This window comes from Mustela erminea, chromosome 19 (assembly GCF_009829155.1).
Source record: "Mustela erminea isolate mMusErm1 chromosome 19, mMusErm1.Pri, whole genome shotgun sequence".
Taxonomy (NCBI): Eukaryota; Metazoa; Chordata; class Mammalia; order Carnivora; family Mustelidae; genus Mustela; species Mustela erminea.
Window position 1 is genome coordinate 59,678,890 of NC_045632.1, and position 24,564 is coordinate 59,703,453.

Genomic DNA, 24,564 nt, shown 5'->3' on the forward strand with positions numbered 1-24,564 from the left:
CCGCCCCGGAGCCCCCGACCTCCTCCTGGTCTTAAAGCGGAGCTGGTAGCCTTGCGGCTCCCGATGTCCCCGCCCTCGGCCCGCAGCCGGTTACCCCTGCGGTGGCTGAGACGCCGGCCAGGCTGGGAGACGCCGAGCAAACCGGCCGCCCCAGCCCTCCTGTCCCCGGAAGCGCCGGTGCTCGTGCCCGGCTCCCCCACGGGTACCGCGGGACCCATAACCTGCCCACACCGTGTCCCACGTAGGTGCTTCTTGGGGATCCTGGCCGCGCCGTGCAGGAGTGCGCCCCGGTTCCAGGTGGCCCTTCCTCCGTATTTCTAAATAACCTGCCCATATTTTCTAATTTCTCTGATCCCTTTTTTCAGTTTTGAATAGCGTTTGTTGGTTCCCCTGAGTAGAAAGATGGGGTTCTGTTCTACCCCAACAATGTGCCTTCCTCCCCACTGTCCCGGGTATGAAATGGCTATTCCTTTGTTTTTGTTATTGAGGTGACGTAGACCGTACTCCGCTCAGGCAGGTGGGCCTGCATGCCTGCGCACGTGTTAGCGGGCAGAGGCTCCCTTGTTTACCGGAGAGCCTTGAACGGACAAGCCCTATAGAAGGGGGCGGCCCAGATCCCACCCCAACACCTTCAGCCCAGCACCCACATGTGTAAAGTCAACCCCTCATAGGGCCTCTTGGTTAAATGTATGTTTTTCCCACTCTCAGCTTTTGGTTATATGGGCTGTGGGGCTGATGCCTGTTGAGCCCACAGAGGCCTCATTATTCTGATTTTCTGTCTGTTCCATTCACGTGTTTCAAAGTTATGTGGAAAACAGGGAGTAAAGCTTGACATTTCAAGGCCAAGGGCCAGGAAGGAAGAGCAGAGTGTACTTCTTCTGTAAGCCTAAAGCATCTCCCACAATCCTCCTCAGATTCTTCTTTTTTGAAGCATTTTTTAAAAATTGCGCTGAAATACACAAAGCCCAGGAGCACGTGGGTGCAGTCAGTTGAGCGTCTGGCTCTCGGGCTCAGCTCGGTGGTGGTCTCAGGGTCACGGGACTGAGCCCGTGGGGGGCGCTGAGCCCCGCGCACAGCCTGCCTGAGGTCCGCTCTCCCTGCCCCTGCCCCTGCCCTTCCTGCTGTGTGCTCTCTCTCTCCTGCCCCCACTCTCTAAAGTAAACAAGTAGATCTTAAAAATACATACATACATAGCCTCAAATTTACTGTCTTCGTGGTTTCTGGATCAGCTCGGGGGTGTGACGCTCACTCACCATAATGCAGACGCCGCGGCTCGTGCACAGAACGCGCCCGTCTTCAGCTCGAGCTCCGTCCCCATTAAACCGACTCCCTGTCCTGTACCAAGCCCCTGGCACCCCCATCTTCCGTACGGACCCGACTCTCCCAGGGACCGCCTGTGAGTGGGATGGTACAGAGTTTGTCCTGTGGTGTCCGGCTTTTCTCACTCAGTGTAATACCCTCCCCCCAACCCCATACGGTGTAGCAGGTGTCACGACCTTTCCTAAGGCCGAGTGCGACCGTCCCCTGCAGGGCCAGGCTGCGTCGCGCTTTTCCCGTCGTCCTCTGAGGGATGCCTAGCTTGCTCCCACCTTCCGGCCATCGTGAGCGACGCCGCTGTGAGCACAGGTGTCCCAGTGTCCGTTCAGGTCCCTGCTCTTAGTGCTTTGGGGCAGATACTCAGAGATGGACTTGCTGGGTCTTACAGGAGTTCTCTCGGTTCTTTGAGGAGCTGCTGTGGTGTTCTCCTGTGACAGCCGTGTCATAGGTGCCCACCAGCGGTGCACAAAGAGCCCAGTTGCTCCACACCCCTTCTTTCCTTTTTTTTTTTTTTTTTTTTTAATATTTTTTATTTAGGGGGGAGAGGCAAACTCTCCACCGAGCCCAGAGTCCGACACAGGGCTCGATCCCACCACCCAAGCTGAAACCCAGAGTCGACACCCAACCGACCACACCCCCAGGCGCCCCAGTGCTTATTTTCTTTTTCCTCTTTGTTTTTAATAACCGCGGTCTTCACGGGTGTGAAGTTGCTTCTCGTCGTGGTTTCGGTCTGCGTCCCGAGACGTCCCTTTATTTCAGGTCGTCTCCCAGTGTGGACGAGAGCACGTCCCGGCGCTGTTTCTCCAGTGTTCTCGTGCACACGCGTCCTCTCGGGAGCTTGTGGGAATCCTGGTTCGGGAGACCCGGCGTGCGGCGTCTGCGTCTCTAGCAAGCACCAGGGCGTGCCAGGGACGAAAGCTGCTGGTCCGAAGGCCAGGCCATGGGTCGCAAGGACAGAGGAGAAGTGCGTTGGCTCTGGAGTCGAGCAGACCCGACTCGGGTGCGTATGTAAGTTCCTTCGCTGCGGTGGCCCCAGTGTCTTCCTTTGTGGCCCGAGAGACGGTCTCACTGCCACTGCCCAGTGCAGGGCTCGGACACAGAAGAAGGGGCGACCGTCCTCAGTGGCTGCTGCTTGGCCCTACCTGCTCCAGGAGCCGCCTGAGGCAGAACTGAAGATGCGCGGTCCTCGTGTGCTATCAGTGGGGACCATACGCAGGGGCCTGAGGGCCAAGGGTCACCTCCTGGCCACAGGCTCCAGGGCCTGACCTTCCCTGAGCAGTTGGCGTTTCAGGAAAGCACGAAGGGCCCCATTGGTCATTCAGTCGGCGTCCATCAGGGACCTGCCCTGCGCCACAGTGCTGTGCCAGGGGCTGGTGTGGGAGTGTGGTCAGCAGAGGCCGGCGGTCCCAGCCTGGCCTGGGGATTTGGGCCTGGTCACTGTCATCCTGCGGCCCGTCCCTCCTGCTTGGGGACCAGAGGGGGACCAGAGCTCAGCACTCCTGGGTCTCCTGCGTGACGATTCTCAGCGGTCTTCAGCTGCCCGGCCTGCCCGTCTCCGGGCACTTTGCTCCAGGCCGCATAGTGGGACCGAGTCCAACATGAGTTGTTCATTTATGCTCACGATAGGCTTCTCTCGAACACCAGCTGCTGGGCAGCTCAGTGAGGCGTGCTCGGGTCCTTTAATTACCCTGGGGACCTGCCGCAGCTCACCAGCAGTCCCATCGAGAGAAATGGGCGTGAAGCAGAGTGGCCAGAGCTGGGGGCTTGCTGGGACCCGTTCCTGGCGTCCTGGAGACCTTCAGAGCCCGTGTTCAGGGGGGAAGGGGTGGGACCTTGCCCCGTAGTTGCTCCAGGAAGCACCGGCCCCCTTCCTGACGTCTCTTTTTTCTCCCAGAGTCACTGTCCTTTGTAAAGTTTTCCTGTTTATTAGGGAGTGTTCGATGCACAGAGACAGGTCCTGTGGTCACTTAATGCATCAAAATATGACTCTCCAGCCTCCACCACTCATTCTGGGATCCTGACCAGTGCTCTGAACTCCCTGGGGCCACCCTCCCTCCCGGGTCTGCTCTCCAGAAGGCAGGCTGGTGGGTGGGCCCTGCTTCTCTTGCCGTCCTGCTGCTGCGGGCCCTGCGTGGCTTCCGAGCCTGGCTCTGCTCACGCAGTTACGTCTCTAAGGGTCCCGCTTTCTCCTTTACAGGGAGGATTCAGAGTCGTGGATCCAGGGCCTCCTTGGCTAGAGCCGAGCACTTTCCGACTCCTGGCACCTGCCGACGCCGTGGGAAGGTGAGAGGGAGCAGGGCTCAGGGCAGAGACGGAACAAGAAGCATTTAAAGAGTGGGCGTGCCCTGGCCTGGCACGAGGTCACCCCCAGCCACCTTTTCCAGCTTCCAGAACGGTCCTTCCTTCTGTCCCCCCAGGAAGCCGCTGCGTGACTTTCTCGTCGTCACAACGCAGGCTGTAAAGCCTGTGACTCTTCTAAGCTCTGCCGAAGTTCACACGCGCCTCTCTGTTCGTTCGTGAAGCCTTTCTCGGGACCCTCCAGCGGCGCACGGTGCCAGGTGAGGCCGGGGGAGTCCTGTCCTCGGGAGGGTCACAGCCTCCCCGCAGAGGTGAGACCAGGGCCGGAGCGAGCAGGACAGAGCAGAGACGGCGGCGCGCTGCCGGAGGTGCTGGGAATGCTCAGGCCCCACAGACCGCGAGAAAGGTCTGGCTTTCAGGCTGGGGAATGACGCGATTGTAACTGTATCTTGAGCAAAGCTCGTTGGTCGCAGGGGTGAGCTGGAGCAGGGGGACCCCTGCTCACCGGGGTCAGAGCCCTCCACTGTCTGCTGCAGCCCAGACGGCGACGTCTGTCACCTACAGCTGTGGTGGTCCGCACACCTGCTGTTGACAGACTCTGGTAGTCTGTCGTCTGTCGACCGTGGTGGTCCGTGTCATCTCTAGACCATGACGGTCTGTGTCATCTGTGTCCTCTCTAGACTGGGACTTCCCGTGTCGTCTGTTATTGCTGGACTGTAGCAGTCTGCGTCATCTGTCGTTTCTGTTCCAAGATGGCCCATGTCGCCTGTCATCTGTAGGCCGTGACAGTCCGTGTGATCTGTCATCTCTAGACCGTGATGGCCAGTGTCATCTGTTTTCTCCAGATCGTGACGGTCCATGTCATCTGTTGTCTGTAGACCAGGACGGCCTGTTTCTTCTGTCATCTCCAGTCTGTGACGGTCCATGTCACCTGTAGTCCAGGACAGTCCATGCCATTTGTTGTCTCCAGTCCTGATGGTCCATGTTGTCTGTAGACAGGGTGGTCTGTGTTGTCTGTTGTCTGTAGTCTGGGACGGTCCATGTCCTCTGTCATCTGTAAACCAGGATGGTCCTTGTCATCTGTCATCTCCAGTCTGTGACGGTCCATGTCATCTGTAGACCAGGACAGTCCCTGTCACCTGTTGTCGGCAGTCCGCAATGGCCTATGTCGTCTGTTGTCTCTAGTCTGGGATGGTCCATGTTCTCTGTTGTCTGTAGACCAGGACGGTCCGGGTCATTTGTCATCTAGACTATGATAGTCTGTATCCTCTGTCTGTAGACATGGTCTGTGACATATGTCGTCTCTTAAAATGCAGACCACGGTGGTCTATAATGAAAGTTCAGCATTGGAGGGTCAGCAAAGGGAATCTCAGGCCTTGAGAAGTCTGGGAAGAAAACGTGTCGTGTGCTGAGGCCTTGGGGTTGGCACTGAGGTGTGCGAATGATCATGGCAGATCCCACTGCTAAGAGTTCAAGAAAGTGCCAGCAGCCTCTTGTGCGACAGAAGGCAGCTGCCTGGCTGCCTGGAGAAGGGCTGAGGGAGGGGGAGGAGGGCGGGAGGAGACCGGTGGGTGCGTCTGTGCCACGGAGCAGACTGGGGCTTCACAGGTGTGCGCGGGTGTCCTGACCCAGCAGCCCCCACACCTCATGTCTGTGCGTATGGCCGTAGGCCAGTCGCTGCTCACTGTGGCTGCCTGGCGATGCCCCGATTTCATGTGTGTGAGCTGCCGGGTGGGTGGTTATGAGTGAGGGGTCTGGTGACTGGCTCGGACCGACGGAGCTCAGTGGGTTCTCAGAGCGTCGGAAGACAGCTGCTGTGCTGGTCGTGTCAGGGTCACACCGTCTTCGCTGCCTCGGAGCTATTTGCCCTACGACTGCTGAACCCAGCTGAGCTCTTTGAACCAGGCGTAAACCCAGAGTCCGATGCGGGGAAGGCAGCACGGTCTGCGGCTCCACGGGCGACAGAGCCCCGGTGATCGTGGGGGCCGGGGGCACATGTCAGGAAGGAAGCGGGGCTCTGGGCTCCGTCTGGGGTCACCGGTCATCCGTACGCTCTTCACTGTCCTCAGACACGGGACTGGCCGTGTCACTGAGGGCTCTGTAAGCCGAGAGTGTGGGTCGCTGTCCGAAAAGCAGAAGAGTTTGACATGAGCCCAGCTGGGCAGCCCCATGAGCTCGGCGCCCTCCGCACCGCATCCAGCCAGGGTCGCCCCCTCCCCCCGACAGGAAGGCTCGGGACAAATGGTGACTGTGTGTGCCGTGGCCTGAGCCTCCCCCGTCTCTGCACGGTCCCAGCTCAGCCGTTTTGAGACTGTTGGCATTTCCTCTAGGCTGGGGGACTCCGCTCGTAGTGCTCGCGTCCACCGTGATGCAGGCAGAGGCGTCGGGTTTGCGTCTCTGCTTTCCCTCTGGCCGCCGGGGCTCCCGCTTCCTCCCGAGCCCTGTTCCTCGGGGCCGCTGACGGGGCTGTGCCGGCAGCGAGCAGGTGCTCCCTGCTCTTCTCCGTCAGCAGAGCACAAGGCAGGACCTCGTGTACAGGCTGTTACTTTACGATTCTACTTAAGAGAGATGGAGAGAGTAAGTGGAAGGAGCGACAGGCAGAGGGGAAGCCGGCTTCCCGCTGAGCAGGGAGCCTGACGCGGGGCTCCATCCCAGGGCCACCGGGTGCCCGTGCGTACGGGTTTTAGTCTGCGTTTTATTTATGCTTCGGGCTTAGTCTGGGGGATGCGTGAGAGGCATCATGAGGCGCGTGTGCAGGCGCAGCTGGGAAAGGCGCCAAGGACAAGGAGCAGGGCTGTGTGGGTCCCTGAGCCAAACCCAGGGAAGGCTTCTCGGTTCTCACGTGGGAGAGAGCAAGGCGCTTGCCTGACCTGAGGCCCTCGGGTCCCTGCAGGGCTGCTTTCCAGCAGGGGCGGGGCCTGAGGATTCTGGGGTCTGGGGGAGGCTGCCTGGTTCCAATCCTGGTCCCGTGGGTTGTGGCCGGGAGCCTCCGAGCAGTTCAGTCCACCTCTTGTGCCACCCAGCCCTGAGCGGGGGTGGGGACAGCGCCCACCTCAGAGCCCCAGAGTCTGACTCCAGGGAGGGCTCCTCGTGGCGCACTGGTGCCTGGGGGGGCATGTTGTCGTTTCTCTGTTGACAGAAGATCCCTGGTTTCAAAAGGGAGCTCTCGGGCTGAGCTGCCCTCTGCAAGTGTATGTGTTCACATCTCGAAGCCCAGGACCTCAAGAGCATCTTTAAAGAGCTGATCAAGTTACAGTGAGGTCAGTGGGGCAGACCCAGATGCCAGGGCTTGGGGGCCACGAGGAAATCAGGCACAGGCAGGCACTGAGAGAGGACCACACGAGGACGTAGGGAGAAGTTGCCAGTCTGCAGGCCATGTAGAGAGGGACCAGCCTACCCACACCTTTGTCTGGGACCGGCAGCCCCAGGACAGGGAGAGAGAGACTCGGAGCTCTCAGCCCCACCTGTGGAGTGGGTAAGGGCGGCCCCAGCGTCCTGGAGTTAGGATGCGTCATCGTCCGCAGACACTGGGGAAGAGGGCGTTCTGCAGGCCAGTCTGTGTACTTCACTAGACGGTGGCCGGGGTCTCCCACCCGGCCCCACGCACACCTGGTCCTGCAGGTGTCTGGCTGGTCTTGGGCGGGGCCTGCCAGCCCTACCTGCTAGTGCCTCGCTGCTGGTCTTTACCTGAAAGGTCTGTGTTCTGGCAGGAACAGTTTAAGGTCTCATTGTGAACCAGGCCCCGAGCTGGGCGTCCCAGTGTGGAGGCCAGATTTCAGGCACCTGCTGGGTGCCCGGTGCTGTGGTGGGCAGGTCACCTGCTACCTGTTTGGTCCCCAAGCCCAGCTGTGAGTGGCAGCGCCACACCCGGCTCAGGGGAAATCCTTCCTGAATCTGCCTTCGGACTCTTGGAATCCTGGCCACTAGCCTTCGACCTCCACCCTCTTTGGTCTTCCTGACCTTTCTGTCCTGTTTCTCAAAGCCTGGTCAGAGGCGCCTGGGGGGCTCAGTCACTAAGCCTCTGCCTTCGGCTCAGGTCATGGTCTCAGGGTCCTGGGATCGAGCCCCGCCCCGCGGAGCAGGGATCCTCTTTCCCCCCTCCCACTCCCCCTGCTTGTGTTCCCTCTCTCGCTATGTCTCTGTCTGTCAAATAAATAAAATCTTGAAAGCAAAAAAAAAAGGCCTGGTCAGCTCGGTGAAATTTTGAGCATCCCGCTGTCCTTACGTGGTTCTCCAATGCCGCCCCCCCTCCCCACGGCTGCTTATGGCCCTTCGTCTTCCCCTGGGCAGGTGTTAAGAGAACCCCACTTTCCACGCCCGAGCCCCAGACCCGGCAGTGAGGTCCAGGCCCCAGGGCGGCCCCCCTTCCTGCCCGTGCCCGGCCGCCCTCCGGCCATCTCCGCACACCCGGGCCTGCCACTTCTGGAACTTCCGCCTCCTGCTCTCCCCCGTTTCTGGTCTCTGATTTGCAAGGGAAGAGCTCAGAGTGTCTTGCTGAGCGGCAGCGTGGCTCAGTAGCTGAGATCACAGACTCGGAAGCCAGCGCGCGCAGGTGTAAGTGGCCGTCACCAGCACGCCGACACGCGTGACCTCTCTGGTGGAGAAGGGCCGCCAGTGTCACGTCCACGGCGGCCCACGGTGAGCACTGGCTGTTGCTGGCCGCAGAAGTGCACCGGTCAGCGCTGCCTCCTTCCGGAAGAAACAGTGTCGGGTGTTTAACTCCGTGAGTGAGTGACACGGCTGCTTCCCCGAAGTGAGCTTGTGTGTGTCCTCGCTCTGTGCGTGCGCCCGCCAGAAGCCTGTCAGCTGGAGCCGGCCGGCGGGCGTCCCCCTGCCCACGCCGCTGACAGTGGGGATGGTCTCCACCGTCGCCTTCACCGCCCGCCCGCTCGCCGGCGCCCACACGGCGAGTCTGCGGCCCGGCCGGCCTGCAGGAGTGAGGCAGGCCGCTCGCCCGCCCCCGGGGCCTGATGGTGGTCCTCGCGCTTGTGCCGTGGCCGGCGGCTTCCTTTCTAAGGATGAGAAGGCCGCGGCCAGGAGATCGGTCCCGCAGACGGACTGAAGAAAACAAACAAAGGCTGGTTTAGGCTGAGCCTTGCCTTGTCCCCCGTCTGTTCCTTTATTCCCCCCCTCCTAAGAGATTTTGTTTGAGAGAGAGCATAAAGCGGGGGGCGGCAGAGGCAGAAGCAGACTCCCCGCTGACCGGGGAGCCCGAGGCGTCCGCGGACGCTGGGATCACGACCCGAGCCAGCCAGGTGCCCTTTCATTCCCCCGGGTTAGCACCTGTCCCCATCAGATACAGGCCCGGCGCACGGAGCGTTTCGGGTGAAGGTGGCCTCCCGCAGGAGGGCGCTGCACTGGGCGCGGGGGAGGCGGCTGTGGAGGGAAGGTGGGAGGGGGCCAGGAGGAGCTCGCGCTGGGCGCTGGGCGGGCTGGGAGCGCAGGGCTTGAGCTGAGGCGGCGGCGGCGGAGGGCAGAGAAGATGAGCCGAGCCGGCGGCCCAGGAAGCAGGAGGCTCCCCCGGAGCAGTGACGGGGCGTCTCCCGCGTCTCGCCGTGCCCGGTGCGAGCTTCTCTCCCAGCGCCCCGCTGCGCGGCGTCCGTGCACCCCCACAGGCTCCTCCTCCCACCCTGGGAGCGCGCGTGGGCACGCGGTTCTCCGGCTGGCTGTCCGAGTGCGCCCGCGCCCCAGGCTCAGCACCCGAGAGCTGTGCACACGGCGCCTGTGCACTGCCCCGTGTTAGGAGCTCAGCTGGTAACGATGTGCGAACTACGTTCATTCAGAATCAGTAAGAAACCCACCACGTGCCGACGTCCGTGCGAACGGGACCTGTTTCCCAGAGCAGTTGTAGGACAGTGGCGTGGTTGGGCATGGTTGCGACCTGGGTGTCGGGTCCTTGCTGGAGCAGCCGACTGTCCCGTCTGCCCGACCCCACAGCCGGGACAGAAACGCTCTGCAGCTCCTCCAGATGCCTGCGGCTTGTCTGTGGTGACGCTGCCTCCCCGCGAGCTGCGACCGGGAATCTGACCTCTTGGTGAACGCCTCCCACGCTCCGACCCACGGAAACCTGCCCCATCCTTGGGGTCTCCGGCCTGGCGAGGGTGTCTCAGTGTCCGCATCGGTCGTTGGGAAAACGATGGTTCATTTTTTTATCTGGAACGTCCATAGATTGATGTCTCATTTCATAATTAAAAAAAATCCTTTTCGTGGGCGGGAGGTTGGGGGAGCCTGGAGGTGGGTATTACGGAGGGCACGTATTGCGTGGGGCACTGGGTGTGGTGCGTAAACAACGAATTTTGTCACACTGAAAAGAAATTAAATTGAAAAAAAATAAATCATTTTCTCATCAGAAAAGTCTTTAAGCATGACAGCTGCCAAGAGATAGAAAGCTTCCGAAATGGTCATTTTCTCTCAAATGTGTAGGTGTTATGGGCAAGAAGTCCTGCTCATTCTCCTGGAAGGGACAGGCTCCCTTAGTTCTTTCCTGACGAGATGCCTGCAGGTGCACAGGCCTGCGTCTCCGTGGCACGTGCCCTTCTCGGAGACGACCTGCGCGCCCCGGTGACGTGCTCCGCCGCCTCCCATGTCTTCACGCGGGGCACGACAGAGGTCGGCACCCAGGGTTGAGGTTCAGTACCGCTCAGGACGTCCTTGGGCTGCATCTGATTTCCACGAGTGCGTGGTGGGGAGGTGCCAGGGCCCTGGGGCAGCGAGCTGGCGGGCCCGTGTGGAGATGCCGAGCCCCCTGCAGCTCCTGCACCATCAGCACGTGCCCTCATGGTGAGGGGCTCCCTCGTGGCCGCCGTGGAGGGAAGCGTGCAGACCATTCGTGTTACAGCATCGCGGGGCGGGTTCTGTGAGGGGGCAGACACAGCCGCCACCAAGGTCACCAGAGCCACAGGGACAGCAACTGCACCTCATCTCACACTCAGTGGAGGGGCTGGTGGCGGGATCCGGGCTCGGACTGTCCCTAACCCAGCCTTTTTTTGGCCGATTCAGAACACTTGCGTTCCCGAGGTGAACATGCAGGTTTCAGTCCCCTGTGGCTCCAGGAGTGCCCTCCTTACACACTCATTTCCGAGGTCGCTGTGTCACTCTCTGGCGTCCGGGCCTGCTCCCAGCGGAGGGAAGGGGACCGGTATCTTAAGCTAGAGGGGCGGCGGATGCCCTCAGGTCAGCCTGGGGGTTGGGGGCACAGCACGGATGGATGATGGGGGACACAGCCCTGAACTTCTGCACGTACCAGAGATGTACATGCCCAGCTGCTGAGCTGGGCCCCGACCTCTGCCCCTCAGCAGCCCCCTTGGCCCCGCTGTGACCTTGAGCCCCTGCCTCGTGTGTGCGGGGCTCTCGGATGCTCCCAGCAGCGCAGTGAGCTGGGCAGGCAGCTGGGGGGTGGGGAGCGGGAGCCCGAACTCGCTGCTGGGAGGCGCCTGCACACTCCAACAAGAGGAGGGAAGGGTTTCCCTGAAGTTAGCTGTTCGATTTTATTGGAGGAATCTTGGGTGTCTTTTTTCTTTCTTTCTTTCTTTTTTCTTTTTTTTTACTATTATATGTATTTGGTCCTCCCCTGAATTCTGAAACTGAGTTTAGCTTTTCCTTTTCTTACAGAAGCGGAAGCCAAGGCCTTACAGTGGGATTGACTCAGCTAGGATCAGCACTCCTCACTCGGGGACCGAGCCAGGACACCCTGATTGCCGGTGAGTCCCACAGACTCCCCCGCTCGGGGGCGCCCTGCTGTCCCGGCCTTGGACCCCCTCTGAGTCTTGGCAGCGTCCTCCCTGGAATGTCATGCCGTGCACAAGTGACAGAGGTCTGGAAACTTTTGTTCCATTGAACCTTGCCAGCGAGCTATACTTAGCCCCCAAGTGGAGGCCAGGAGTGGGTTCTCTGAATATAGATAGTAACAAGCAGGCTATTTTCAAACTTCTAGAGAACCCCCCCGAATATTCCGGGCCAAAATGATATTTATGGAACCCTCTGGACTTTTGGAAGGGAAGGCACAACCCTAGTGTGTCTGTAGTTTCAAGAGAGTGGTTTCCTTGAATGGGGGATGGAGCAGGGGACCGGGCCACCGAGAGACTGGGTGTCCCTCTTGCACCTGTTTCCAGGACCTGAGCCCGCAGAGGCCGGGCGCTGGCATCTGAGTCCAAGAACAGTGGTTTTCCTGGCTGGGTATCTGGTGCTGACCCTGTGTGTCGCCCTCACACCACCACCCAGGGACTCCTCTTGCTGAAAGATGGGCTTGTTACAAGCTTGGAGGGCTTGTTGCATGGTTTTTCCTCTTGTCCAGAATCCCCCTGATCGCTCAGCCTTTTGCTTTCGGCTGGATGGAACTGGTGGAGCGTCCACAGGACGGGCTACGGCCACAGCGCCGTCTCCAGCTCCTCGGCCCCAGGGCCTCTGGCGCCCCCTCCACTTGCTCCTGCCTCGGAGGGAGGGGACCCAAAGGCCTTCTTTAGGGTGCAGAGGGGACATGAGTTCGGCAAAGTCTGGGCAGGAAAAAGAAAGCCTTTGGGTGGAGGGACCCAAAGGGCAGCCCCCGCAGAAAGCCCGGCCACGCCCACGCCCCTGGGACAGACTGCACGAGGCCGGGCTCCCTTCCTGGTTCCTACTCTGTAGGTGTCGGTATGGGGGCTCCGGAAAGCCGACTTCGTAATGGATGTCCCAGGTGAATTCTGATAACCAAAGTGACAAGGAAAGGCAGGGGGCACGGGGAGGGGGAGCTGCCAGCCGCTTGGGCCAGGCCGCGTGACCTCCCCGTGATCTGAGCACAGCCGACGTGCTCCCGGTGGGCCGTTTCCCCATTCATCCTCCGCTGGCTTCCCGGCAGGCGCTCGGGCCTTTCCTCACCCCGTCTGCCGAGCCAGCCTCCACTGCCCTGCCCTCTGCCAGTCCAGATACAAACGTGGGAGCATTTTCCATGGGCCGGTACGGAAGGGCAAGCGTTTGACTTTATTTTAGAGCCGCGAAATTCCCTCCCTTCATATCCAACAGGTGCATCGCCTCATTTAGACATTGGGACCCAGAAATAGAACACAATCTATGATACAGCCTTCTCCAGGCATCTGGATGCTATTTAAAAAAAAAAAAAAAGGCCTCCTGTGAGATGGTGGGACACAGGCCGATCGCGGACTTGACCCGCTCAGCAGAGGAGCCCAGCGCTCTGGGAGACTGCTAGGAGGGCTGGGCGCCCTGTGAGCGGAGGGCCCTGCTCGGGACGACGGACGGGCGGTGGGAATGGGCACAGAAGTGTGTCCGGTGAATCCGTCAGTCAAATCGACGGCGCCCACCCGCCGGCCCTTTGTGAACTGAGGACAGAGGAGCTGACCCCAGGTGTCTCTTGGCAGACTGCTCATGTCAGCTGTTGGGGGTGGGTGGTGTTGAAGTCCTGACCCCCAGGACCTCAGAATGTCGCCCCATTTGGAGCCAGGGTCTTTGGAGTTGATCCAGTTAAGATGACGTCATCGGGGGGTCCTAACCCAGTAGGCCGGGGGGTCCTCAGGGAAAGGGGGATTTGGACACACAGACAGACGCACAGGCGGGAAGACGCCGTGTGAGACAGAGGCAGAGGTGGGTGACGGGTCTACCAGCCGAGGACGTGGAAGATGCCGGCAAGCCAGCAGGGGCCGCGAGAGCGTGGGGAACTCGGTTACGCAGCCCCAGGATGCGGATATATTAGCTAAGCCTCCGGCTCACACCGTCTGTCCCTCGGGGCGCGGCTGGTCCCTGCGGAGGGCAGGCAGCGGCGCAGCCCGGGAATGTGAGCGGCTCTCCCAGAGGGCGTCTTCCTTCACCTGCTGATACAGTCTGGTACTCGCTGGAGCCGCGGGCTCCTGGGTGGCCAGTGTCCTCAAGGTCACCCTTGGTCCTGAGAAGCCCAAGATAACGGTCAAGTTTCCTCTGGGGTGTCCCCAAGGCTCCTCCAATGGCCGCCGTCCAAGCAGCCCCAGAGGAGCCTCCAGCGGAATCTGCAGGTGCCGGGTGGCCGGGGTGGGCCTGGTGAATGTTCTTCAGCAGGGCCACAGGGCTTGGGGATGAGACGGGACCTCTGCTGCTTGCCCTGCGGCCCCATTCGGGGCCGGGACCAAGGTGCCTGACTTTGTCCCTCAGCCTGGGCCAGAAGTGGCGTTGCTGACAGCCGGCCAGCCCTCCTGCAGAGAGGAGCAGGTGTCCCCTCCGGGTGTCGAGAACTCAATCAGTCCCCATGAGACGCAGGCCGCCCTCCGGGGCCAGCCGGAGACGCCAAGATGTGCTGGCAGGACGGAGGACCAGCCCAGCAGGTGACCGCCCGGTGGCTGGAGGTGGGGGCAGGAGGCCGGGGAGGGGTCTGCTGTTGGCATCGGAGTCTGTTTGACAGCCTGTCCCTCTCTCAGCTGGAGGACGCCTGCGGCCTCAGGAAAGGGCAGGCAGAGGGGAGGTGACGGTGCCACGGGCAGCCGCGGACACAGTCCCTGGGCAGTGTGGTGGCCTCCGTAGAGACGTGTGCAGACCCAGACTAGACGGCCTTCTGAGCTCCCTGCCAGTGCGGGCGTGCGAGCCCACGGCTGCCTCTTCCCTGGGCCTCGATTTGCCCAGCTCTGCTCACACCCTCTGCCCAGCCCGTCCACGCCCCGTGGCTCTCTCCGGTCTCTGTCTTCCGAAGACGGTGCCTCCTGCTTGCACTGGCGCCTGCTCCCCTGCCGTACTCTGGCCGCCGCCTCCCACCAGTCCTGCCCTCATCCCTCCGGCCCACGGCTCTGTGCCCGCGCCGTCCCAACCCTCTGCGGCCAGAGGGCCACGTCACCCACCTGCAGCCCCTCGAGGACCGCTCCACGCTCAGCCTCCGCTGTTGACTCAGAGCCTCAGAGGACACGTGGTTGTCCTCTGCCCTGTGGTTGTGGTGGGGCCCTCGCTCTGTCCGGGGCTGCCTGGGGAGGCGGGCGGGGGCGGCGTGCGTGCATCCCTGACGGGGCGCAGCTGAGCCCGGAGTCCAGACCAGCGGCAGGCGGCGGGGGAGCCCTGAGGCAGCTCTCCCCACGAAGGCCAGCGGAACGGCAGGCGCGGGCCACGCTGCAGCTGTCCCCCACCGGCCTTTGACTCTGGGAGAGCAGAAGCAGAAACCAGAGCAAGTCAAACACAGGACAGTCCTCGGTCACCGTCTTCGGTCACGCGCCCTAACAGCCCTCCAGGCTGCTCCGGTTCGGGATGGGGGTGGGCGGCGGCAGGCAGAGAGGAGAAATACCCCACGGGCGAGTGTGGGGCCGGGCAGCACGGCAGGCCAGCCGGCAGCTCCTGGGGTGACGACCTGTCCCCCCTACCCGCACCGAGCCCACCCTCCTCAGGGGCCGGGGCAGCAGCCGGACTCCTGGTGACGCGCCAGGAGCGACATGCGGGAGAAGGTCTTGGCACAGGTCGTGCACTGGTACTTCTTGGTGTCGGAGTGTGTCTGCAGGTGGGCCCGGAGATTGGAGCGGTCGGCGAAGGCCCTGCCGCAGTGAGGACAGCTGTAGGGCTTCTCACCTGAGGACGAAGGGGAGCGTGCGTCAGGGTCCCTCTGCCTGCTCACGGGAGCTGGCCCGGGTCATGGGTCGTGTTTACAAACGAACAAGCTTCGGGGTGCCTGGGTGAGTACGGGCCTCTGGAGTTCAGCCCAGGTCGTGGCCCTAGGGCTGTGTGTGTGTGGGGCGGGGGGCGGCTCAGGCTTTGCTCAGTGGGGAGTCCCTCTCCCTCTGCTCCCCCCCAATAAATAAGTAAAATCTTTAAAATAAAAAAATAAATGAATAAGGCCCTCCACCTTTTCCAAATGTTCGTGCTCGTTCTAATGCATTCTCTTCCCCAGCACTCCCGGAGGGAGCCTCAGCCTGGCTCCGGGAGGAAACCCTAGGACCAACAGGCCCACATACACAGTCAAGGTCAGAGCCGCTTGGGAACAGGATGGACGGTCCCATCCGGCCAAGACTACAGCATCTAAGACCCTAAGAGAAAGGTCTAGCGTGGGTCTTTGCTATAATCACCACAGTCACCAGATCCTTCTGTGTTTCTGCCAGAGCCCTCCGGGGGCCTTCTGGCCGCTGTTCCTGCTGTGGAAGGACAGGGTGGCAAGCGACGGCGCTCCCAGATCGGCCATGAAGGCAGGCTGGAAGCACTGAGCCCCGGCCCCCGCAGTGGACACAGGCATTTAGGAACGTCTTAGGAACCTTGTGTCCTCCAGAGCACTTCGAGTCAGGGCACTTGGGGATTTGCACAAAGTCCTTCCGTTGGGAGCTGGGCCCCGGGGACAGCCCTGACGAGTGTAAGAGGACTACTGAGGCTCCTCTGTCCTCTGCCTGTGTGGGGGGACTCCCGGCCCACCGCCCTGCGGAGTCCCGAGAGGCAGCAGGCTGCAGTCCCCACGGCCCCTGAGCATCTCTCCCTGCCGCTCAAAGCCCGGACACCCTCCAGCCCGGTCAGTGTCCTGCGGAGCCTCCCACCCTCTGGGCTCCCAGACCCCGAGCTCTGAGTGCCTGATGGGGGTGGGGGGCGGCACTCAGGGGCATCTCTGCGCGGGGAGCTGAGGAAACCCTAACGGGATTTCAGCCCAGACAGCGGCTCCTGCGAGACCCTTCTTTCCAGCCTCTGCCCCGCTGGGACTCCAAGAGTCCTCGTTACAGAGACTCGGGCCGGGAGGCTCCGGGGACAGGAGGCTCCGGGGACAGGAGGCATGCGTGGCAGCCGGGGCCTTGGCCCGCAAGTCTCGCTCCTGGCCTTCTGTCTGTGCCTCCCTCTCGCTCTCCTGGTGGGCCTGGGGTGCGGTGTGGTCCTACCTCCAGCCTTGGAGTGGAAGTGCTGAGGCCTCTGGGCCTCCGGTCTGGGCACATGCCCCTCTCTTTCGTCGGCTCGTCTGTCTGTCGGTCTGCCCGCAGCTGCCCGCTGCTCCCTTCCTGTGTCCAGGACTCCTCTCCCCGGGGCGGGGTTTGCTCCCGGGCCCTCATCAAGCCCCAGCCGTTGTCTGTGCCCTCAAGCAGTCCGCGTCCCCCGGGCTTGCCACCGTCTTTCTCCGTCCCCTGCTCCTCCTGCTCCAACGTCCCGGAAGGCCGCGGAAGGTGACAAGTCAGGCCCGCACAAGCCGGGGCATCCTTTGCTTTGCCAGGTGTTGTGGGGTGAATTGTGTGTCTCAAAACAGATGTGTTTGTGTCATAACCTCCAGTGCCTGTGGATGTGACCTGACCTGGAACCCAGGGCCCCTGCAGACGCGACCAGATTAGGGTGGGGTCACCCTGGGTATGTGGGCCCTGGCCCCCTATACTGGTGTCCTCACAACAGAGGTAATATGGACGCAAATACGCGTAGGGGAGAGGCCACATGAGGATGGGGGCAGGGGCGAGGGACATGGCCACGGTGGAGGGACACCCGGGCCTCCCCGGCGCTAGAGGAGGCAGGAAGGACCCTCCCCGGAGCCTGTGGAGGGAGCCCGGCCATGTTGGCCCACTTGTCTGCAAACTCTCCCCTCCGGTCCTGTCTGGGGCCAGGCCTGAACCCCGCCCCCCGGGGCCTCCCACCAACCCACCTGTGTGGGTGCGCATGTGGCCCTGGAGCAGCCAGGGCCGGGAGAAGGCCTTGCCGCAGACGGCGCAGGGGCAGGGCAGCGTGTGCGTGCGCAGGTGCATCTTGAGGGCGCCCAAGCTGCTGTACTCCTTGTCGCAGTGTTTGCAGGAGAAGCAGCGCCGTGCCTGCAGCTGGCAGTGCAGCTCCCGGTGCCTGGCCAGCCCGGCCGGCGTGTGGTAGGGCTTGCCGCAGTGCACGCACTGGAAGCCGCCGGGGGCCCGTGCCGCACCCAGCCGGCCATCTGCAGCGGGGTCCCCAGCGGGGCCCGGGATCGGGGGCCACCGTGTGGGCAGCACCAGCAGCGGGGGCAGGTTAAGCTGGTTCAGGCTATCTTTGAGGGGTACGCTGGGGGCCCGGCTGGCCCAAAGGTGTACCGGGCCAACCTGCAAGGGGTCTGGCCCGGGGGCCCCCTGCGCTTCCTCGTGGCGGGGAAGGGGCAGGGAGATGCGGGCGATGACAGAGGTGCGCTCCCAGGGCCGGGGAGGGTCAGCAGGTGTGGGAGAGGCCAACTTCTCTGGGATGAGGACGGGCCCCACCAGGCCCCTGCAGGCAGAACGGGCACTGCAGGCACTGAATTCTGGAAGGGAGGGCGGAGAGAGAAGGTACAGGTGAACATGAGCCCCACACTCTGACCTCGGACTTGCCCTGCTTGGTCCGACCCCAGGCCACCTCTAGGTCACCGCAGTTCAGTTCGCAGGGAAAGGACAGACGAGGCGGGGTGTCAGCTCAGGACGTGACCACAGGGTCTACAGGACAGATCTCAGTGCTCTAAAAACAAAGGAAGAGAAGTCCCCAACAGGCTCCCAGAAGAGCCCTCGTGGGGCCGAGGGAGGTTCCCCGTGACCCAGGCAGGGCAGGCCTCCCTGACCCCTGTTCCACCGCGGGGCCAGCTCAGAGCCGCGGCGCCAGGCTCCCACACAGCGCTGATTCAGAGCGAACACTTGGCAGTCGGCTACAATGTATAAGACAACTAATTAGCCTACAGTCACCCCCGATCACCCCTCACCCATGGCGACGGAGGTGCGCACGGCCTCCCGCCAACGCTTCTGGGTCGACAGCTGTGCTCGGTGGTACCGCCACAGCCTCCTAGGGCAGCTGGTCCCCAGGCTGCCGCGCCCAAACTTGGGGGCCGGCATGCCCACACTTGACCAGATGGGAGCAGCAGGAGCCCCCAGAGTCCACAGGTGAGTGGGTAGTTACATCCCGCATTTCCCCCAAACCCAAATCTCCAAACAGCCCCTGTCCCACTTCGTGCTCCAGATGTGATGGAATAAACCTCTGGCCTCGCTCCTACCTTCATGCCAAGGCTTTGGGTCGAGAAAGACCACCCACAGATGGGGAGAAAATATTTGCAAATCACATACCTGGTAAGTCACTAGCATCCTGAATATACAAAGAGCTCTTGCAATGCAGCAATGAGAGACAAATAATAGAAGTTTAAAACGGGTAAAGGATCTGAATAAACGTTTCTCCAAACAAGATATACAAATAGCAGGGTGCCTGGCGGGCTCAGTTTGTAGGTCGTCTAACTCTTAACCTCAGGGTTGTGAGTTCAAGCCCCATGTTGGGCGTGGAACTTACTTTAAAAAAAAAAAGCGAGAGAGATAGAAATGGCTCACAAGCCTAGGAAAAGGTGCTTGCCCCCCTTAGCCATCAAGGAAATCCAAATTAAAGCCACAACCAGGTACCATGTCATGCCCACTAAGATGGCTAGAATTTAAAAACAGCCAATTGCAGGGTGTCTGGGTGGCTCAGTGGGTTAAGCCTCTGCCTTCGGCTCAGGTCATGATCCCAAGGTCCTGGGATCGAGCCCCGCATCGGGCTCTCTGCTCAGCAGGGAGCCTGCTTCCCTCTCTCCCTCTGCCTGCTTCTCTGCCTACTTGTGATCTCTGTCTGTCAAATAAATAAATAAAATCTTAAAAAAAAAATTTTTAAAAAAAGAAAAGAAAAAGAAACACTACTATGCCCGTGTCGGTTCCATCTCTCGTCATAGACACACATATATCTGAAGCACAGGTTTCCTTCCCCTGAGCCCTGCACTCTGATGGTCTCTGTTCTGTTTCATTTTATGAAAACCACTGGTGGTGACTCATTAAACTGATTTCAAAATGCAGAGTTGAGGAGCCCAGTCCTAGGAGGCACCCCCGGCGGCAGTGGGCCCCGGGATGGATGCACTCGCAGGCCTCCACAGTGCCCCTCCTCCCCTCTGTCTGAGTCACCAAGCAGTTTCCCCAGGGGAAGGGGTCTTCACCCCCCAAGAAGCAGCTGAGCTCTGGGGAATGGCTCTGATCACTCTAGGGAGACCTTTGTCCCGGGACCTTCGTGTGTCCCTATGCCTAGCGGGGAATGGGGATACACAGGCCGTCCTGGGTCCTGGATGCGCACCTCCCCACTGAGCCACCCTTGGGGTTGGGACAAGGACTGCAGCCCCTAAGTGCCTCCACAGCTTGCTCCGAGGGACTGTCACGGGGGTGAAGGGAGGCCCGAGGGAAGGTGCCCCACGGGAGAGGTGTGAGGAAGCACTGGAGGGGCCGGGAGGAGCGCTGCAGGAGCTGGGCTTAGGCACACTGAGCCCCTGGGTCACTCTTCTGGGCTCCTCGGGATGCTCTGGGGGGAGCACTTGGACCGCATCCCCAAGTTCTCCCAGTCTCTCTCCCCACCAGTCCCCGGGACCCCGTCACCCACCCACCCAAACCTCCTGCCCCAGGGAAGATGGCTCCGGGGCTCCCTTAGCTGCGATGGGTTCACCAGGCCCCAAGCGGAGAGCCCCAAAGTGACTGGGGGCCTTGACACTTCTCTCGGTGAGGGAGAGAGTGCGCGCCTGTTCAGCCCGACGCGGGGCCGACGTCCCCGCAGCCGACGAGCGCCCGCAGGCCACCCACGCACCCGGGGCGTCGCTGCCCCTCTGCCCGCAAGATGCCCCCTTCCTCCCACCTGGGACGAAGCCCGAGGAGCCCGGCAGCCCCTACCTCTCTGCGTCTCCAGCTGCCTGTAGTTGGGAACCCTGTGGCTGGAGTGCGCTCTCACCAGGAAGGAGCGCGGCATGGTCCCCCCGGCGGACGCGGGTGCCCCGACGCGTCCGCCCGCCGGGCGCCCGCGGGCAGCGCCGCAGGCAGGTGGCGGGAGGGCTGGCTCATTAGCATAGCGCGCCGCCTGGGCCAACCAGCGCGAGGCGCGGCCGGGGCGGGGTCGCGGGGCGGGGCTTCGGGCCACGCCCAGGACAGGTGCGCGGGCCGCGGGGGAGGGAGCGCGTGGCCGCCGAGTCCTCCCCACGGGACTGCCCTGGCGCGCGCCGCGAGTCACACCGACCCCTGGGGCCTGGCGCACCCACTCAGCGTGCACTAAAGGGCGGAGGTCAGGGCTGGGCGGAAGCCGAGCCGGGCTCCCGTCCAGCGGGCGGTGGAGGCGCGCGCTGAACCCCTGCTCCGGCGGGGCGCACCCGCCCCGGCCCCCGCGCAGACCCGCCGCGTAGGCTCCGCGAGCGCAGGGCCTGGACTCCAGAGCTGGCCCAGCTGGCCGGCCGTGGCGGCGGGGGTCAGCCGCCGGTGGGGGGAGGCCCTTCCCGGGGCGGAAAGCCGGGGAGCGCTCCTTCCCTCCGAGGACAAGGCTTTAGGGATTGAGCCGCGCCTGCAGAGGCGCCTTTCCCCGGGAGAACGGACACAGCCTGGGCTTCTGGGGTTCCGAGGGGATCTGAGCTGCGGTTGCGGAAGCTCCCTCCGAGAGGGGACGCGCGGGCACTGTGCACAGACCAGTCTGTGCCCCTGGGCGGCCGTGTCCCTCCTTCAGTGCCACGGGGAGCGGGGCGAGCCGCGTCGGAGTGGCTGGTCCCTTTTGATGTGGACGTTTCAGGACTTTGGGGGTCAGACGGGGCGTTCCCTGGGTGAGGGGACACAGCGCCCAGCCTGCCCCCGACAGCTGTGGGCTTTTCCCGTGGCCTGGCAGCAGGCCTGCCTGCCTTGGAGGACCGGGTGCCAGGTGACGGCGGGGGGCTCTATGCCGGGGGGCTCTATGCCGGCTCTGGGCTTGGGGGGCCACCAGGTGGAGTTGACGGTGAGCCGGTAGAGGGACCTTCGGAGAAGCGGGGAGGGAAGGCCATGACCTCCAGGGTCTTCCGTTCATTCAGTGTTGCAGGTGAGAGGCTCTGAGAGGTTAGCCAGTGCGGGGTAGGGACCCAGGCGCACCCGAGGCGTGTGCTCCCCTGTCTGTGGCTTGGTGAGAGCAAGGACGGCAGGTGCCGCATGGACAGAGGTCTCTCTCCTGCGGGCCACAGCCTGGCCCTGTGCAGTTGTGCGTGTGGATTTCAGAGGACACGTGGCTGCTTTCTGCTTATTCACCTGTTCTGTGGCCTCGAGAGCCTTCTATTTATACCCTCTCTCCCTTCCTCCTCCTCCCAGATGAAGAGAAGGCTTGCAGGTGCCTGCTAGCTCTCCACCCGCACTGCCCCTCCTCACCCGGTCATGCACTGTGGGCCATCAGCCGGGGTGACGTCCCTCATCCCCGGAGAGGCCACACAACTTAGGGAAACGAGGGTTCCCCATCTCATCCTGGAAACGGCCCCTGGGATCCCACAACGAAAGACCCACACCCACTTCTCAGCCCTTGCTGGGGTCACGCAGACTCACTGGCTGTGGCTCGCAGGGTCGCGTCTGGCTGGACCCAAGAAGGACCCACAGAGGAAGACATGGGCTTCTTCTTGTCCACACCTGTGCAGGGCCAGGGAGGGGATGCCGCTGTCCACACCTGTGCAGGTGTGTCCTGTGCCAGGGAGGGATGCCGCTGTCCACACCTGTGCAGGTGTGCCCTGTGCCAGGGAGGGGTGCCGCTGTCCACACCTGTGCAGGGCCAGGGAGGGATGCCGCTGTCCACACCTGTGCAGGGCCAGGGAGGGATGCCGCTGTCCACACCTGTGCAGGTGTGTCCTGTGCCAGGGAGGGGTGCCGCTGTCCACACCTGTGCAGGGCCAGGGAGGGATGCCGCTGTCCACACCTGTGCAGGGCCAGGGAGGGATGCCGCTGTCCACACCTGTGCAGGGCCAGGGAGGGATGCCGCTGTCCACACCTGTGCAGGTGTGTCCTGTGCCAGGGAGGGGTGCCGCTGTCCACACCTGTGCAGGGCCAGGGAGGGATGCCGCTGTCCACACCTGTGCAGGTGTGCCCTGTGCCAGGGAGGGATGCCGCTGTCCACACCTGTGCAGGTGTGTCCTGTGCCAGGGAGGGGTGCCGCTGTCCACACCTGTGCAGGGCCAGGGAGGGATGCCGCTGTCCCTTTGCTCTTGCTCCATGTCCTTTTATCCTCGTTCTGGCCGCTTTACCTGGCAATTAGGCCTCACACCCACCCACTTCCCTCCAGTCTCCTGGAACTGCCCCTTTGAACCGGAGCAGGGACCAGAGTCCAGGAGAAATCACCGCAGTCTTCCCTTGATACCTAAGACCCTGGGGAGGACCTCGGGCTGGGAGCTGGGCCTGGGCCCCGCCCATCTGCCTCTATCAGGTGCCTGAGCCTCGCTGGGCAATTCGGGTAGGCAGCTGGAGCGACTGCTGTAGTTCTGGTTAGTTTTTCTTCTCATGTGAATGTGTTCTTACAGTCTTTTTTCCTGCCTTACAAAGAGTAAGACAGGTTGTGCTTGACTCTGCGTGCGTCTGTACACTTGCATCCCCCGTGCGTGCTCACTTCTTAAGTGGTTGGTTTTCACGACCCAATCTGGGGGGCCCTGCTCCCCATCAGACTGCATCCCGACGGGGGCCCTGCTGGGAGCCAGCCCTCACTCCTGCGCAGTGCCTGCGTGTGCACGGTGGGGTCCAGCAGCGCTTGCTGGGTGAGATGGAAAGGCATTGTGAACCCCCAAACAGTGTGGCCCCAGGCATGCACACCCCTGGGGCTTGGAGGAGAGGTGAGCTTCTGGGGAGGGGACCCCAAGAGTCCCGGGACCGAGACTCTTGGAACAGTGCTCGGAGCTGGACCTCATAGCTGGGGCTCAGCTGTTCCAGGACCCCAGAGGGGTGGCCCCTCACACTGTGGGCGCCAGCCACAGAGACGAAGAGCCCCTGCCCCAGCGTAGGGTGTATTTGTTGGGGTGTGGCTGTGGCTGCTGTATCCTGATGTGGGGCAACCTTGTGGCCATACGAGGTCATGGGTTTGTGGAAATTGAGACCCAATGTTCCAGCTCCCAACATCTGGTCAGATTGGTGGCCGATGTGTGCTTGGTTACCCCCAGAGAAGGGGAGCTCATTCCATTTTGAGGTCTGTTACAGCTGATGCTGGTTCTTAATCTGGGGTCTGGGAGACATGTCCTGTGTGAGACGGGGAGGGACATTGTCCCTTCGCACACAGCTTATACACACAGCATGCAGGAGAGTCCTAGACACGGTGTCCTAGGCATGCTGGGGAGCACAGTGTTGGGCCCTGAGGGGGGTTTCTAGGGGCGGCAGGGGAAGAAAGCAGTGGGGGGCCGAGCGGGGGTGCGAGCACCTGCGGGGCTGTGGCCTACTGCTGCACACGTGATGCATGTGTGTGCACACGTGTGTTTGTAAGGCCGCAGGCGCTGTTCCCGAGTGATATGGGACGCCCCGGGCCTCAAGGAGAGGGGTCCCTTGGGCCCACAGCAGAATGCCCCACTCAGCACCTCCCTGCCTCCTCTCTGCACCGTGGAGCTGACCCCTCTTTCCCAGCAGGTTGTTGGAGAAGGGAGGACCACCTGTCCTGCTGCTGTCTGTCACCGGAGGGGCTGGAGTCCCCATCTCGCAGACCAGCCCCCAGCCAAGCCCACAGCACGCACTGTGCTTCTCGCACCAGCCACCGGGGGGCAGAGGCCAGCAAGCGCGGCCTGTCCTTGGAGGCTCTCAGGAGAGGTGTCTTTGGCAGCTCAATTCTCTGGCGCAACTTCCATGCAAGGCGCGAGGCATGGGGTGTGTGTGTGGGGCGGGGTGTGCACCGGCCACGCCAGACAGGAACCTCCTGGGTCCCAGGTCCGGGGTCCCTAGCTTCTGGAAGCCACTGACTGCAGGGCATGGAGTGTCCTCCAGCCCGGAAGGAGTCCGCAGCCAGCCTCTTGGGTCCAGGGCGCCTCCTCTGCGGCCTGGGTGGCTGCCCGCACAGTCAGCAGCAGGCCCCCATGGGAGCCCCGCTGGCTGTGCCCCCAGCTAGGTCAGGCAGTGGGCCAGACTCACAGGCGTTCAGCTCCCACAGGCCCCCCGGGGTGAGGACAGCGCCAGCGCTCAGGGGCCTGGGGGTGGCGAGGGCTGTGCGCTCCGGGGGTCCTGCCTGCCCGGCCCAGTGCTATCGAAGGAGACTGTGGGTACCTGAGATCCAGACGCGCGTTCTTTCTTTTTTTAATTTTTTTTTTTTTTTTTAACAGAGATCAGAAGTAGGCAGAGAGGCAGGCAG

General features: G+C 62.2%; 2 protein-coding genes and 1 long non-coding RNA gene across 7 annotated transcripts in view; 2 read left to right on the top strand and 1 right to left on the bottom strand.

Annotated features, from left to right (window-relative positions):
- LOC116579023 overlaps positions 1-15,331 on the top strand; it is a 31,859-nt gene extending 16,528 nt beyond the window's left edge. Inside the window, exons 2-7 of one of the 5 annotated variants that reach the window (XR_004281113.1) lie at positions 298-2,317; positions 3,515-3,600; positions 3,735-3,875; positions 11,227-11,315; positions 13,729-13,898; positions 14,261-15,331. This is a non-coding gene — a long non-coding RNA (uncharacterized LOC116579023). The other 4 variants (XR_004281112.1, XR_004281111.1, XR_004281109.1 and 1 more) reach the window with 4 other exon arrangements.
- SNAI3 (snail family transcriptional repressor 3) lies at positions 14,921-20,226 on the bottom strand. Its single transcript, XM_032323794.1, has 3 exons — positions 20,151-20,226; positions 17,144-17,758; positions 14,921-15,117 (listed from the first exon to the last, which is right to left on the bottom strand). Exons 1-3 carry the CDS (start codon positions 20,224-20,226, stop codon positions 14,936-14,938), a joined length of 873 nt encoding a protein of 290 aa, XP_032179685.1. The 3' UTR covers positions 14,921-14,935.
- LOC116578877 lies at positions 20,225-24,356 on the top strand. The gene is made up of 3 exons (XM_032323458.1): positions 20,225-20,289; positions 20,529-21,156; positions 23,853-24,356. Exons 1-3 carry the CDS (start codon positions 20,225-20,227, stop codon positions 24,159-24,161), a joined length of 1,002 nt encoding a protein of 333 aa, XP_032179349.1. The 3' UTR covers positions 24,162-24,356.
- Positions 24,357-24,564: the final 208 nt, after the last annotated feature.